A 15,843-nucleotide genomic window follows, 5' to 3' on the forward strand; every position below is an offset into this window, starting at 1 on the left:
ATTCCTCCCAGCCAGGAAGGCCTGCCTGCAAACAGAGCCATCCACAGTCAATTGTCCTGGCTGATGGGAGCCATCAAGATTCCAAACACCCTTAATGGCCCCAGGGCATATTGTAATTATGCAGAGTTATATTTCATATTTCTAGTTTCAGATACAAGAGTGATACATTTATACAAATAGGATGACCATACTAGTAGATTATAAGCTTTGTAATGATACCTTACAAGAGACCTTTTGCATGAAGCATATTCCAGTTACATTATATTTATACTCATTAGCATATTTTCATAAAATCATATAGAGTGCAACGTCACACTGGTCTTCAGGAGTTTTTTTTGGAGGGGACTGAAAAAGATCTTATGGCCAGATTGTGGAATCTATACTCAGGTTGGTGAACTCTCACTTATGTGAGTAGTTCCATTAACTTCAGTGAGATTACTCATTTGGATACATGTTCATCAGTGCAAGGGTTCTGCAATCTGGCCCTTATTGTTAAATGTATAATCATTCATATCTACATCTACAGTGACCCTGAGTAGCATATTTTCCTGTAGTCCCATTTTCATCAGCACAACTGCGTAGGGAGTTATGTATACCATCATATGCCATCATTAGGGTGGCAGAATCAGACCCTACATTTTATTCTCAAATGAGTTCCAGTAAAGGGGCAATAAAAAATAGGCAATCTGAATGTTCCAGCTAGCCTCTTACATCGGTTCAATCAGGCAGGAAATGAAATATGATTGACCAACTTTCATGGAGAGTTTTCTAATGATGAACAATAGTGATTTGAATTAGTCAGGTTAACCAGCAGCTGTGTAGTTGGTCGATTTCCATACAACCAATATGGGGGATGGAATGTATACAAGTGTTTATAATATATATGAGTGTAGTAGAAAAAGAGAGAGAGAGAGAACTATAATATTTCTAGCTATGATTAATTAATTTGGCAAAAAAGCAAACTGTTCAGCAGTTATGTCTGAAACATGTTTTCGTCTGAAAAGAACATCTGCTGTATTTTTCTCTTCTTTCTTTTTATGGGGAATCCAAACTTCTTCCCTCATTTTATGCACAAATACTTTTCAGGCCACATGGACATTGTTTGGCTAATTTAGTCTTTTGTACTACAGTAATGCTGCCAGTACATTAAGCAAAGAGCATGGTCAGATAGCATCTGTAAAATGGAATGGCTCCATTGAAGTCAATGGAACTACACCACTTGATGCACTATCAGAGATCTGGCCTCATAGTGTCTTGTAGATATGGGGAGAAAGACTTTAAAATATTATAATCTAACTATTCAGAAATATGCCCTTACTCACATGACTAGTCCTAACTCAAGTAGGTAGACCTGTAATTTCAATGTGTCCACTTGGATGGGTCAGAAGTATTCACATCAGTGGGAGCTATAGGACTGGGGCCTTATTATGTAGCAATGCCAGGCACAGAGTGGTGTTCTGCATAATTTTTTTCAGAGAGGGGTTAGTCAATCACCTTCATCAAGCAGCTGGCTAGAAGTCAAAAGTATATTATTGTATATCATTGAAATTCCAAATAGTACTGCTTAAATATTTGTTAACAACTTGCAGTGATGAGATATGAAATGTGATTTTTTTTCAGAATTAAAACAATTATCTTAAGTAGTAACAATATTAATAAAACCACAAAATCAAATGAGAGCCTTGAAAGAGACCAGTTTGACTGAGATTTTGGGTCAGTCTATGACCAGGCTTTCATTCTACTTTACTACTGTTCAGAAGGTCACCTCAGTTAAAAGAGTACAAACATATTTGTAGAAGTGAAAATCCATTTGAGATGTTGTTCCAGGTCTGTGTATTATTCACTTTTTCATAATGTGGGCTGATACATAATGTTCCCTGAAATAAAACAATTCACTCAACACTGATGAAATATGGGTTATCTAAAATGTTTAGGTCCAGTTACTGCTGCCCTGTGTCATGCTGAGCAGTTCTTACTCAAGTAATTCCATGGGAAATACTCATATAAGTAAGTACCAAGCAGGCAATATAACCATTACAAATTGGATTTTTCATCATACATTTTAAATATTTAAACTTCAGCAACAAAATATTATGTTTCTATTTGGCAGTATCTAAGAACTAGGATTTAGTTTGATTCAAATATTAGAAAATGTCATTGTTAGTTATCTGAAGGCAGAGTGACCTCTAGTGGCAGCTTTCCTATATCACATCAAAGTACGTTTAAATCACCACGGATTGTACATATTGCAACTTAACATGATATAGGTGATTCAGACAGTGGTTTTACACTACACTGACCTATTACCTATTTTATCCAGCAGTACTAAAAAATATACCTCAAATCAGAGATAAAGAATTCAAAAGTAGAAGAATTAACACAACATTTAACATTAATTAAAGTCAACAATTTACCTTTTTATTTATTGTGCAGTGTTGGCATTATTTAAACTTGTACCATATTTGCTCGTAGGAGCACATACAAATGTATATTGACCCTCTACAAAGTTCTGTAACATTTGAATTTTCTGTTTTCTGAGGTATGACCTTGAAGGCCACCTGACTAATGCAACGTTTCCAACGGGTGAGGTCAGCAGTTTCCACAGTGATGTTGAAAAACTAACAAGAGTAGAACTTGAATCGTCAAACAGAGAAAATGTTATCACAGCTACAAACTTCTCAGCTACCTCTACTATATACACTTTAAAACAAGGTAATTAAAGCACCTCTGTTTCTTTCGCCATAATTATTAAATTTGAAACTATAGCTGTTTGCATTTTTATCAGTTTGCCAAAAAAATCACCTTACTTTATCTGATTGTTTCCTCCCAACTTCAGCACAAATTTCTAGTTCCTGTTTTATTATACTACCAAAGTAACTACTAGAAATGGACTATTGGTGGGTGCACTTCCAACTATGAGTGTATTCAGAGGTCAGTGGGAACACTGTTCTTTTAAACCTCTGCTACCTCTAGACTTTATGAGTAACACCGTTTAATATCTCAATATCAAAGTGGTAAGAATTGTCTTTAATGCAGTTAGTTTTGTCATTCTAAGGAATACCACGCAAAAGATTGACTTGCCATATTGACACTGTGATATGGAAATGCCATCAGTGGCTGATATGGGGAATTCATCCCTGGCAATGCCACCTTCTAGCAGTAGTTCTTATAGGAATAACAACAAAACATGACCCATATCAGCTGCTGAGTGCATGAAGGTCGGTCATGAATACCAAGATTCTGAGTAGAAACCTGTAGTTACCATGGGAATTCCCTGGGAGCGCTAATCTAGTGAGATATCATCCCTTCTGATAGGGGTCACTCTCTTGCTGAATGACAGGTTTCAGAGTAACAGCCGTGTTAGTCTGTATTCGCAAAAAGAAAAGGAGTACTTGTGGCACCTTAGAGACTAACCAATTTATTTGAGCATGAGCTTTCGTGAGCTATAGCTCACTTCATCGGATGCATACCGTGGAAACTGCAGAAGACATTATATACACACACAGAGACCATGAAACAATACCTCCTCCCGCCCCACTGTCCTGCTGGTAATAGCTTATCTAAAGTGATCATCAAGTTGGGCCATTTCCAGCACAAATCCAGGTTTTCTCACCCTCCGCCCCCCCCCCCCAAACTCACTCTCCTGCTGGTAATAGCCCATCCAAAGTGACCACTCTCTTCACAATGTGTATGATAATCAAGGTGGGCCATTTCCTGCACAAATCCAGGTTCTCTCACCCCCATACACACACAAACTCACTCTCCTGCTGGTAATAGCTTATCCAAAGTGACCACTCTCCCTACAATGTGCATGGTAATCAAGGTGGGCCATTTCCAGCACAAATCCAAACTTTCTCACCCATCCCCCCACCCCCCCCGGAAACACACACACGCACACAAACTCACTCTCCTGCTGGCAACAGCTCATCCAAACTGACCACTCTCCAAGTTTAAATCCAAGTTTAACCAGAACGTCTTGGGGGGGGGGGTAGGAAAAAACAAGGGGAAATAGGCTACCTTGCATAATGACTTAGCCACTCCCAGTCTCTATTTAAGCCTAAATTAATAGTATCCAATTTGCAAATGAATTCCAATTCAGCAGTTTCTCGCTGGAGTCTAGATTTGAAGTTTTTTTGTTGTAAGATAGCGACCTTCATGTCTGTGATTGCGTGACCAGAGAGATTGAAGTGTTCTCCAACTGGTTTATGAATGTTATAATTCTTGACATCTGATTTGTGTCCATTTATTCTTTTACGTAGAGACTCTCCAGTTTGGCCAATGTAAATGGCAGAGGGGCATTGCTGGCACATGATGGCATATATCACATTGGTGGATGTGCAGGTGAACGAGCCTCTGATAGTGTGGCTGATGTTATTAGGCCCTGTGATGGTGTCCCCTGAATAGATATGTGGGCACAGTTGGCAACGGGCTTTGTTGCAAGGATAGGTTCCTGGGTTAGTGGTTCTGTTGTGTAATATGTGGTTGTTGGTGAGTATTTGCTTCAGGTTGCAGGGCTGTCTGTAGGCAAGGACTGGCCTGTCTCCCAAGATTTGTGAGAGTGTTGGGTCATCCTTCAGGATAGATTGTAGATCCTTAATAAAGCGTTGGAGGGGTTTTAGTTGGGGGCTGAAGGTGACGGCTAGTGGCGTTCTGTTATTTTCTTTGTTAGGCCTGTCCTGTAGTAGGTAACTTCTGGGAACTCTTCTGGCTCTATCAATCTGTTTCTTTACTTCTGCAGGTGGGTATTGTAGTTGTAAGAAAGCTTGACAGAGATCTTGTAGGTGTTTGTCTCTGTCTGAGGGGTTGGAGCAAATGTAGGTGTATCGCAGAGCTTGGCTGTAGACGATGGATCGTGTGGTGTGGTCAGGGTGAAAGCTGGAGGCATGTAGGTAGGAATAGCGGTCAGTAGGTTTCCAGTATAGGGTGGTGTTTATGTGACCATTGTTTATTAGCACTGTAGTGTCCAGGAAGTGGATCTCTTGTGTGGACTGGACCAGGCTGAGGTTGATGGTGGGATGGAAATTGTTGAAATCATGGTGGAATTCCTCAAGGGCTTCTTTTCCATGGGTCCAGATGATGAAGATGTCATCAATATAGCACAAGTAGAGTATTATTTAAACTTGTACCATATTTGCTCGTAGGAGCACATACAAATGTATATTGACCCTCTACAAAGTTCTGTAACATTTGAATCTTCTGTTTTCTGAGGTATGACCTCAGCTTTAGGGGACAAGAGCTGAGGAAGCGTTGTTCTAAATCAGCCATAAAAATGTTGGCATACTGTGGGGCCATGCGGGTACCCATAGCAGTGCCGCTGATCTGAAGGTATACATTGTCCCCAAATGTAAAATAGTTATGGGTAAGGACAAAGTCACAAAGTTCAGCCACCAGGTTAGCTGTGACATTATCGGGGATAATGTTCTTGATCGCTTGTAGTCCATCTTTGTGTGGAATGTTGGTGTAGAGGGCTTCTACATCCATAGTGGCCAGGATGGTGTTATCAGGAAGATCACCGATGGATTGAAGTTTCCTCAGGAAGTCAGTGGTGTCTCGAAGGTAGCTGGGAGTGCTGGTAGCATAGGGCCTGAGGAGGGAATCTACATAGCCAGACAATCCTGCTGTCAGGGTGCCAATGCCTGAGATGATGGGGTGCCCAGGATTTCCAGGTTTATGGATCTTGGGTAGTAGATAGAATATCCCAGGTCAGGGCTCCAGGGGTGTGTCTGTGCGGATTTGATCTTGTGCTTTTTCAGGAAGTTTCTTGAGTAAATGCTGTAGTTGCTTTTGGTAACCCTCAGTGGGATCATAGGGTAATGGCTTGTAGAAAGTGGTGTTGGAGAGCTGCCGAGCAGCCTCTTGTTCATATTCCGACCTATTCAGGAAATGGCCCACCTTGATTATCATACACATTGTGAAGAGAGTGGTCACTTTGGATGGGCTATTACCAGCAGGAGAGTGAGTTTGGGGGGGGGGGGCGGAGGGTGAGAAAACCTGGATTTGTGCTGGAAATGGCCCAACTTGATGATCACTTTAGATAAGCTATTATCAGCAGGACAGTGGGGCGGGAGGAGGTATTGTTTCATGGTCTCTGTGTGTGTATATAATGTCTTCTGCAGTTTCCACGGTATGCATCCGATGAAGTGAGCTGTAGCTCACGAAAGCTCATGCTCAAATAAATTGGTTAGTCTCTAAGGTGCCACAAGTACTCCTTTTCTCTTGCTGAAATATGACTAAATGCCCTGCCTCAGATTCCTGAGGTCATTTAACAAAATCGCTTCTAAAATGTTCAGTCTACTAATAGTTTTTCTTCCTCCTTGAATTTTTTTGTTGGTGGTGAGAGGTTTTTTTATAGAAGGTGGGAGGTGATTGAGCTAGCAAGCAAAAAATAGAAGTGTAGCCACCATAGTCCGAGTGGTGGGCAAAGCTAACCACCTGACTACAATCCCATCCCAGACCCTAGGTCCATAGTCAGGTGGCTAGCTACTGCCTCTGCTCAAGCGATTGCAGCTACACCCTATTTTTAGTGCACAAGCTCAATAAAAGCTAGTGTATGTATGTCTCATCGAGCTGGAAATTACACCTTCCAGCTCCAGGGTAGATGTACCCTGAGAGGTGCAGCACAGAATTCACAGCCTGGGGAAGGAAGACTTAAGGTGCCTTTAAACCACCTGAGCACTGTTCCAATCCAGGGCTGCTCTGAGGCCTTCAGCGTAATTTAGATTATACTTGAAGCCTATCTAAGCTTATGGCAGCTTCAAGTGGGTGCCCTATGGGCTGCAGCACTGCCTAGATTCTTCACAGCATTTCATGTTCTGGTATCACCACTGACATATTCCCTCCTGCTGCCAGCTGCACCCCTGACATACTCCCTATGCCAGGGCTTGTGGAGGGGGTCCTCAGAAGGCAGCCTTATCACTGATTTCCACAGCATCTGTGCCAGGGAAATCCTCCCACAACCAGAAATAGGGCTTTGGCTTAAAAAGAACAGAGTTGGGGGAGAGGTTCTTATCCTAGACAGTTGAAGAAATAACTGTCAGACTCAACCTCAATTCTTCGTTAACTTCATTTAAGGGTTATATAAGCTTTACTATATAAGTGGCATATTGATCCCAACAGACTAATCATCAGCATACTGTCAAATTGGCAAAAAGCCAACTTGATGAATTCACTTTTTTAAAAGCCTATGATCTGAAGGCAGATGCCCTTTATTCAGGATGTCTCCAATATGAAAATAATAAGGCCTAAATCTACTGAAAATTTGTTTACATGTCTGAAGACCTGCAGCCTCCAGGTTACAAACGTATACAGAAGTTGGTACATATACAGCTGCCTATAAACCATGGACAAACATACCTTTGCACATCTAACATTTGTTTCATGAAGCTGGAGAACTGAACTTTCCCCATTTTCTTGTTTTATTGACAGACAACACGCAGAATATCTATCGGGTCAGCCCAGATGGTTCGCTGAGGGTTACCTTTGCCAGCGGAATGGAGATCACTCTAAACACAGAGCCCCACATTCTTGCAGGCGTTGTTAACCCCACTTTGGGAAAGTGCAATATCTCATTACCTGGAGAGCATAATTCAAACCTCATAGAATGGAGGCAAAGGAAGGAGCAGACCAAAGGCAATATCTCAGCATTTGAGAGAAGGTTACGGGTAAGGATTCCTCTTTTGTAAAGTGCAGCATTTCTTTTGAAGACCACTGAATTCAGTCATGTTGAAATTTATTTCTTTATAAAAATCGTAAGGAAGATTATATTTTAGAGTTAGTCCTTAGCCACAGATTTCACATGCAAATGGTTTCTCCAAAGTTCACGGGGATTCTGATCCATTGTTGTTTGATTTTAGTTGTTAAACTTGACTTCCCAATATAATTGCTTTTTTTTTATTTTTTAACAAGAGCTAAATTGTGATTTGTGACAAAAGCCCAGGGTGAGGGGCAACATGTAGTTACTCTGCCCCAGTAGCAGATTGTGAGTTTTTGCGTCCTGACTTCCCTTCTTATTCTGGGTGGAGGTAATCTCTGCCAGCTGCCCAGTGCTGTACCTGGGGCAGATTACTTCTGCTGGGGCGCTGCTGAACTGCACTTGCCAGTACATCTGGCAGAAGGGGAAGATTAGGGCAAGTCAAAGCTACGCCTCCATGGTGCTGTTCTCTCTCTCTCCTTATGGTACCCATGACACAACTTGCATCTGTCATTCCCCTGTATGAGTGCATTAGCCAGGTCACAATCTGGTCCCTAATAAACAATCATTTTTAACATTGCATCCTTGGTTTGTATTTTCCTTCCTGAGAATTCACAGATTATAATGACAGATGGTCACATTCAGCGTTTGATTAACAGTAAGACCCAAAGCAACTGTTAACTTCTTTAAAAAAAAAAGTGCTTTAAGAAATCAGTTATATTTTTGACACAAACACTGCTTGAAACACCTGTAAAATGAGTGGGAATATTTTATATTCAAAGTAATGATTAGCAACAATGGGATGCATACATATGTATTATCTTACCTTATGCCAAATTAAATGGTGAATGTATGCAATCAAATATTTCAAGGATGCATCTTGGTTGTCAGTCCTACATGATCTTTTTCTCAGCAAAATGTGTGAAGTTATTCAGTTTAATCCCCATTTTTAAACTTGGATAATGTATGCACACGTTCACTTCTTTGTTAAGTATTTAATTGTTGTTATATTATTACTGCTTGTTATTTGTATGACTGTAGCATCTAGGATCCGTAGCCATGGACCATTAGGCTTAGGGCTGTACAAATACAGAACAAAAAGACAATGAATCTATTAGTGAATCATGAACCCAACCAGTGATCAGAGTGTGGTTATCATGACATAGCACCCGTCTGTTATTAAACAAACTGTCAGACCAAATGCCTTTCAGACCACTGGATCATAATTTCCTCACAAATATCTTGCATATGGGACAAAGCCTCATTTGGTTTCCCTTGCATTTCCTCAGATTGTCCAGGTCACCTCTTCTTTGTCACAGTTTGAATCCTCATTTTCGTTATGATCGGGAAAGTGGTTGAACAGTTCTCTAATGTACTCTATTGGCAAATGTGCATGTTGTAGGAATGAATGGGTGGTTCAAACGGCCTTCAAGGTGCAATTCAACAGTTGGTTCATTTCTGTGTAAGTCTTTCAGACTGTGCTTAAATAACTGCAAAACACATATTTAAGTGCATTGAATCATAAAAGTGATCAATGTAAAAGGTGTATCTGATTATGTATTCTGCCTCATGTTGTGATATGTTCAAGTGCTTCATTCTGCCCAATATTTTTCTGATATTCCCCTTAAATTTTCCATTGGCTAATTTCATTCCATGTTCTTTTAACTCATTTTCATCTGCACCTTTGTTTTCCTCAAGAGCACATGCCAAAAAAGGAGAAGGTTCACAAGTGGGTTGGGCCTAGAGGAGTGAAATATGTCCATTTATTGAAAAATTATAAACAAACTAAAGCACCCATAGATCAAGTGCTGAGTTGAAACTGCATGAAATTGCTAGTCCATTTGTTGTTCCGTTCAGTAAGAGAATCTACAGTGTATTACTCACTTGACATACTGTCATGGAAGCTCCACCCCTCCAAAAAAATCCAGCCACATCACAATAGTATCATCTTGTATCGTCATTATGGTAAATTAAAAAGAGCTTGATTGTACTTTTGAGATCTGCACACCACAGAGACCATCTACACATGGATCCCCTCTCTGGCTCAGAAAGGCATCTCAGCTGCCTATATGGAAGAGTCTTCTTCTCCCCTAGACACCATCGATAGCTACACGAAGATGGAGGGCAAACAATGGCATGCTGGGATTGGACTGGATGAGATAAAGACAGGATTTGGCAAAGAATATTATTCTACCTATATTATTTCTTCATATCCATGTCCACCCCCATTCCCGCTCCACAATGGAATTCCCCTTTGGGGGATGGTTCTTTGGGAAGCCCAGGTTAGAGGCGTTCCTGCTCTATTGGAACACCACTGCCATAGAGCAAAGCCAGAGATGCGGTTAAGGCGCAGATCTCAAGGTGTCAGCAGGATTTGTGGGCCCAACCTGTGGGGGACCACATTCCTCCACTCTTGCCAGAATGCTAGTCTTCTTTTTCTGATTCTGAAAATGTAAGTGCTGGATTGAAAACTCTTATGAGATTCTGTCTCTAACCACACCTCTTTGCAATCAGGGGAGAAATCTCGTGAGGATATTCCCAGGGAAGGGGGCAATTTGAACTTAATTACACTAGATTAAATGATCATTTTAAATACAAATGGGAGAAGTGTATTTTTGCTCTGTCTTCTAAAGTGTAAGGTAAAAATCATTTTTCCCCTTTAAAGTTGAATCCTTTTGTGCCAAGTTCATCTGAGATTTTGTATCTTGAACAAGGGAGCTCACATGGTCACTGAGCATAGGTACCAGTACATTTTGGGTCTTGGGTTAGGATTTTTGGTTGCTTATTTTCCTCTCTCCCACCTTTTATAAACAAAAAATACTAAAGCTATGAGAGTGGCTAGCAATGAGTCACTTCTTGTGAGCATCCTGGAAGAGGTGAGCTTTCTGGAGTGACTTGAATGAGGAGCGTGTGATGGCTTGGTGGGCAAGAGAAGGCATTCCATGCTTGTGAATAGGATCAGGGATACTTCTAAGAGAAAGGACAAACTGAGTATCTAAGCTGGTATTGTTGATAAAGTGGGCATAGGGTCACAAGTCAAATATATAGCATAGCGGGCTTGTGTCGGGCTTTGACACTGAAGACAAAAGTTTTAATTTAGTTGTGATAGAGAAGGAGGAGTCAGGGAGATGTAGGGAATTGTGAGGAACAATGCAGTTAGACACAGAGTCAGAGTATCAGTGCAGATTAGGTTTTCACAGAGAGAGCTGCATCCTGCAAGGTAACTAGGCCCTTTGAAAAGGAAAAGCAGTATAGCATCAACAACAAAAATCAAATAAAAAGCATGAGGCCAATAGACTACATAAATTAAAGGTATTTAGGGCTTATTATTGACAAATCTTTGAAAACTATTATGTGGGTACAATTACAAAAAAGTTATGTCAATTGCGGGCTGGAATACAAATCAAAACAAGTGGCACTTCGGCCTTAGTTCATATTGGGTCACATTTTGAAAATAAAGCTACTAAGCACTTGATAATATGGGGATAGGCACCGTATAAAGCCCTACAATAGCTAGATCATGCCTTGGAAAGCCAGTGATGTGGGAATATGATGCTGGATTTTGAGAATATGTGTAAGAGGAGGCCCCAGGGCTTAGGCTGATTCTCACTGGAGATGAATAGACTTGCGGGAGTCCTCAAAATTCAATAAAAAAGCAGGTGGCACAATCCAAAAGTTTTGAGAATGAAGGGCAGAATTCAGGTCAAATTATTTCACTTAAAATTTAGCACTGATGTGGTTAAAGTAGCCAAGTAATTCAGTCCATTGAAGCAACCAATACAAATGCGTTTGAGTGATAGGGAAATAAATTTAAAAGCAGACAACTAGGGAGTAGGATAAAAAGAGCCAGGTTATAAAAGTAGAAGACTTCTTCCTCTCTAGGACTTTCTAATGCTCTTAATTCCCAGTCCCCATTAATAGGCAGCACAAAAGCATGCGACCCCCACCCCCAGAGGATTGTTAATTCATCCTTGGAGGAGAGACAGCTTACCCATGCTAGTAGCAGGCCTTGAAGAAAGGTATAAAAGTTATGTTTTTTAAAAGTAGCAAGACTGCATGGTAAGAATTCTTCTTCCCAGAAATGGAACCGAGAAGAGGATCCAGCACAGTGGTTCTCAAACTTTTGTACTGGTGACCCCTTTCACATAGCAAGCCCCTGAGTGCAACCCCCCTTATAAATTAAAAACACTTTAAAATATATTTAACACCATTATAAATGCTGGAGGCAAAGCGGGGTTTGGGGTGGAGGCTGACAGCTTGCAACCCCCTGTGTAATAACCCTGTGACCCCCTCAGGGGTCCCAACCCCCAGTTTGAGAACCCCTGATCTAGCACATTAGTAAATAGAATGCTGTAGTAGGGGCCAACAGGCTCCCAAAATCCAATCAGGTGGATAACTCTGAAATTAAACATAACTTTTTAAAGTGTAGAATGCTCTGACCTAGTGCCTTCACCAAATGTGCAAAACAGTCCGTATGCGTATGTGCAGTCTTTATATTAATAGTAAATCTACATATAAACAGGCATTTTAACATGAATTTTAATCTAGCAAGCCTTCTTTTTTTAATCAATTGAACTTCTGTTTTAATTGACTTCTGAAAATGAAGCAAAGGCTGCTGTTAAAACCAATGAGCATGATGCATAGTAATATATCAATTAGAATTCGGTGCTGCTTACTCCTTTCTTTTGCATAACTTAGGGAACTCAGAACTGAATACAATCCATTTTTTACAAGTGACTGTACAAAATTGAGAATTAGATGCCTGGCTAGTCCCACTTATTTGCACTTAAAAAAAAAAAACGACCTTGCTGTGTAAAACTCAAGTCAGAAGTTTTGAGGATACGGGCTTGAACAGATATGTTTGTTATACTGGTTAACAAATATTTTTTCCATAATATTATCAGTCCTCTAACTAGTTACTTTACAGTTATTGGGTGAGTTCCTCAGGTGGTGTTAATTAGTTTGGCTTCACTGAACATACAAGAATGTACACATACCTGCAGACTAGTTTATATGTTTTTGGTACACGTTAGGTCTGAGAATTGAAGTCAGTGGAACTACATCAATTTGCATCCTCTGAGGATCTGGTTCTTTGATAGCCAGTTCCTCCTTATTGGCATGGGAAAATCACAATGTAGGCAAAGTTTGTAAGCGCACATTTGACTTGTGCTGGATATTGGAATATCCTAATTCACTTTCCTCACATTAGCTCATTACTCAGTTGTGCAGAGACTTCAGAAACCATCTTTAAGCAAAACAACTGCGATTTCAAATCAACATTTTTGTGTTGGCTTAGAAATGAGGGTTCCCTTCTAAAGGCAATCCCTTCTAAAAATCCAGTTCTGCCTTGCACTTCTGAAAAGTGAATTATAAAATAAAAAACAAAAACAGAAATAACACACTGAATTTTACAAAACCAGCAAGATGTGAATATGCCTCATCCCTTTCTGGTCTGTTTTTGATTCTTATTCATTGAGTCATGTCTGCATTTAGATTGCCCTACAATCATAATATTAATAATAAGGAGAACATTAAATTTACACATAGATGGTAAAAGAATATTAGTCAAGATTTATCCTCTACTTTCTTTTCAATGTGTTTTATTACCAATCCTGGTTTCAGAGAAAGTAAATTTACTAAGAAATATCCGTCACACAAATATACCAACAAATGTAGTTGAACTGAAAATCACTTTTTACTTAGGCTCTTTAACTATCATTAGAACATAAAATGTAATAGTTACAGCCATCTACTGAAGTATGTAGGTATTTTACAACTGTAGTAAAGGAACACTATTAAATTTAGAGATGTGTATATATATATAAAACCACAGGAAAGATAGTTAAAGAATCAACACCTGCTTCTTCTAGGTTTTCAAACAATTTGTATCTAAAGACAGAAAAGATGTTCCTTTTAATCACTCACACTATGTGTGAACCACAGCGTGGGCTAGTACTATTTAACATTTATTTTAGAGCTGTACCCACAGGCCACAATTAGGACCAGGGCTCTGTTGTGCTGGGCATTGTATAAACACACAATGTGACAGCATCCCTGCTGTGAGAAGTTATATCACAATTTATTGTTCAAAATAAATTAATGCAAGCATTGAGCACTGGTAGTTTGAAGAAACAAGTCAATAAACAATCTATTTTATGGTTCCCTAGATGATAGTTGATAATTGCACATCTCTAATTAAAACTGAGCATAATGATAATAATGATTGTCTTTGGTGACTGAAAAATTTAAGGAGATATGTGAGGGAAGATGCATTTCATTGCCAGAGATCTGGGTTCAAATTTTCATTTGGACCTCACAGGATTGGAATTGCCTTCTTAATTTAACTTATTTGTCCACAAATTTTGACACAACATAGTATGATTAGTCTATTCTCTGCTCAGAAGACACTTGAAGCTGGAGTAACAGGAGTGTTGCAGGACATGGATATCGTGCATCAAGACAGCTGGTGTACAGAAGAATGCTGGCACTGTTAATTGCTATTGTCGACTGCTGTGAACTCTAATGAGGAGCAGACTATGCAACCACAATCTGCCCTCCTCATCCAATATGTGATGTTGTGGTAATTGGGTCTACAAATTTACCATCATTGGTAAAAAGAGAGTGTAGGTTCATACAATGCCACAAGAACCTAGAACAAAAATGTTGATGGGAAAAGGTAGAAAAGGGAAATAAAAGGCCTCCTGATATAATGCAAGCATTATGTTAAGATCATTCTTGGTAAACAAGAAAAGAATGGAACCAAAATTGGTGTGTCAAAAACTAGGCCTAATTTTTGGACAAAATAATGAGAGGATGGGCTAGTCCACCCTTCACTCCCCCTTGCGGTTCTTAAAGAAAGAGACTTTGGGGCAGGGGGAATGGCTATTGGAGTGAGCTTCACCATCATGGCTTCTACCACTACCATCTCCTGGGATCCAGGTCCTTCGTCATCCAAATCCTGAAAGATGTGCTGACCAAACTGGGCCAGAAAGAGGGAGCCAGATGACATCACCACCTCTGCCAATTTTGGCTAAATCTCGAACTCCACCTGGGATGTAAGACCTTGTCTCCTCCCTCCATGTGCCCTTTTCCTTCCCTACCTTAGTTTCTTCTCTTTTCTATCTCTCTCTCTCCTTTTTCCTTATGTCTAATAAGAGTCTGGGTTAGCTGACCATGACCGTACTTTTGAAACAAGCTCTAATAAATTGGTTAGTCTCTAAGGTGCCACAAGTACTCCTTTTCTTTTTGCTGTAAGTCTGTGACCAAAAAGAGGTAACTAAAAGCAATGCCCTAAACAGCCCGATGCTGGGACAATTTTGCAAGGTCTTGAAGTGGCTGATAAGGCCATGTTTGGTGCCTGTGTTTTTCCGACTGCAAGTGAAAGTCAACACCAGAGACAGAAGCTGCTTTTTCTTTATTTGCTGTTCTTTTCTCTCCCCTTCTGTGTGGGTTTGTCTTGTTTTGTCTTCTTGGGAAATGGGATCTGACTTTAACAACAACAGCAATAACAACCTCTCCCGCCCATTGCAGCTAATAATGTCTTTTTTCCACAAAAGGAACAGTTATTACCGTCTTGAAATACCATTTAAGAGACTGTCAGGCAAGTAGGTTTTTCCTTCTAAAACTCTCTCGAGCTAAAGGGAAAAGGGAACAAAGGATGTGGTTAAAATGAAAACCTTATTCAATACTTTACATTTTAAATGATTTAACTGTTTTCCTTCTTTTTCTGTACCTTTAAGAAAAGGTTCAAAGGAATTTTAATGGTGTATTTGTCATGGCATTAAGCCAGCTAAGGTATACCAAGCTATACAGAGGTGTACCAAACCCTGAACCTTGTCTAACATTGTTTAATGATGGACAGCAACTGGATTATGTTAACATTTTTTACTTTTTAGGCCTATATATTCCATCTAACAGTGCCCACTGCAACTTTATGCAGTGAGTCCTTGCCTTGCTGACTGGAAGAAAAAGGGTTGTTGCTCCTTTAAGGGCTCCCCCTGCAACTGCTAGCAAATGTGGCGGAAGGGGGAAAGTTCACTAGTATGAAATGGGAAGAAGCAGGAAACAGCTGGACAGGAGAGGGGGTGCCAGGGAGGGGTGTCACTGCCCCAGCAGCTGACCAGAAGGATGCGGGGTATTAATATCCCATGCAG

General features: G+C 40.2%; 1 protein-coding gene across 1 annotated transcript in view; it reads left to right on the forward strand.

Moving 5' to 3' along the window:
* Nucleotides 1-15,843, forward strand: part of TENM1 (teneurin transmembrane protein 1) — a 535,025-nt gene that overhangs the window by 500,070 nt on the left and 19,112 nt on the right. Inside the window, exons 29-30 of the mRNA XM_084638540.1 lie at nucleotides 2,540-2,712; nucleotides 7,426-7,661. Coding sequence (XP_084494666.1) covers nucleotides 2,540-2,712; nucleotides 7,426-7,661 — 409 coding nt within the window. The remainder of the gene's footprint in view (nucleotides 1-2,539; nucleotides 2,713-7,425; nucleotides 7,662-15,843) is intronic.

This window comes from Lepidochelys olivacea, assembly GCF_965140295.1.
Source record: "Lepidochelys olivacea isolate rLepOli2 genome assembly, chromosome: 9".
Lineage (NCBI taxonomy): Eukaryota > Metazoa > Chordata > Testudines > Cheloniidae > Lepidochelys > Lepidochelys olivacea.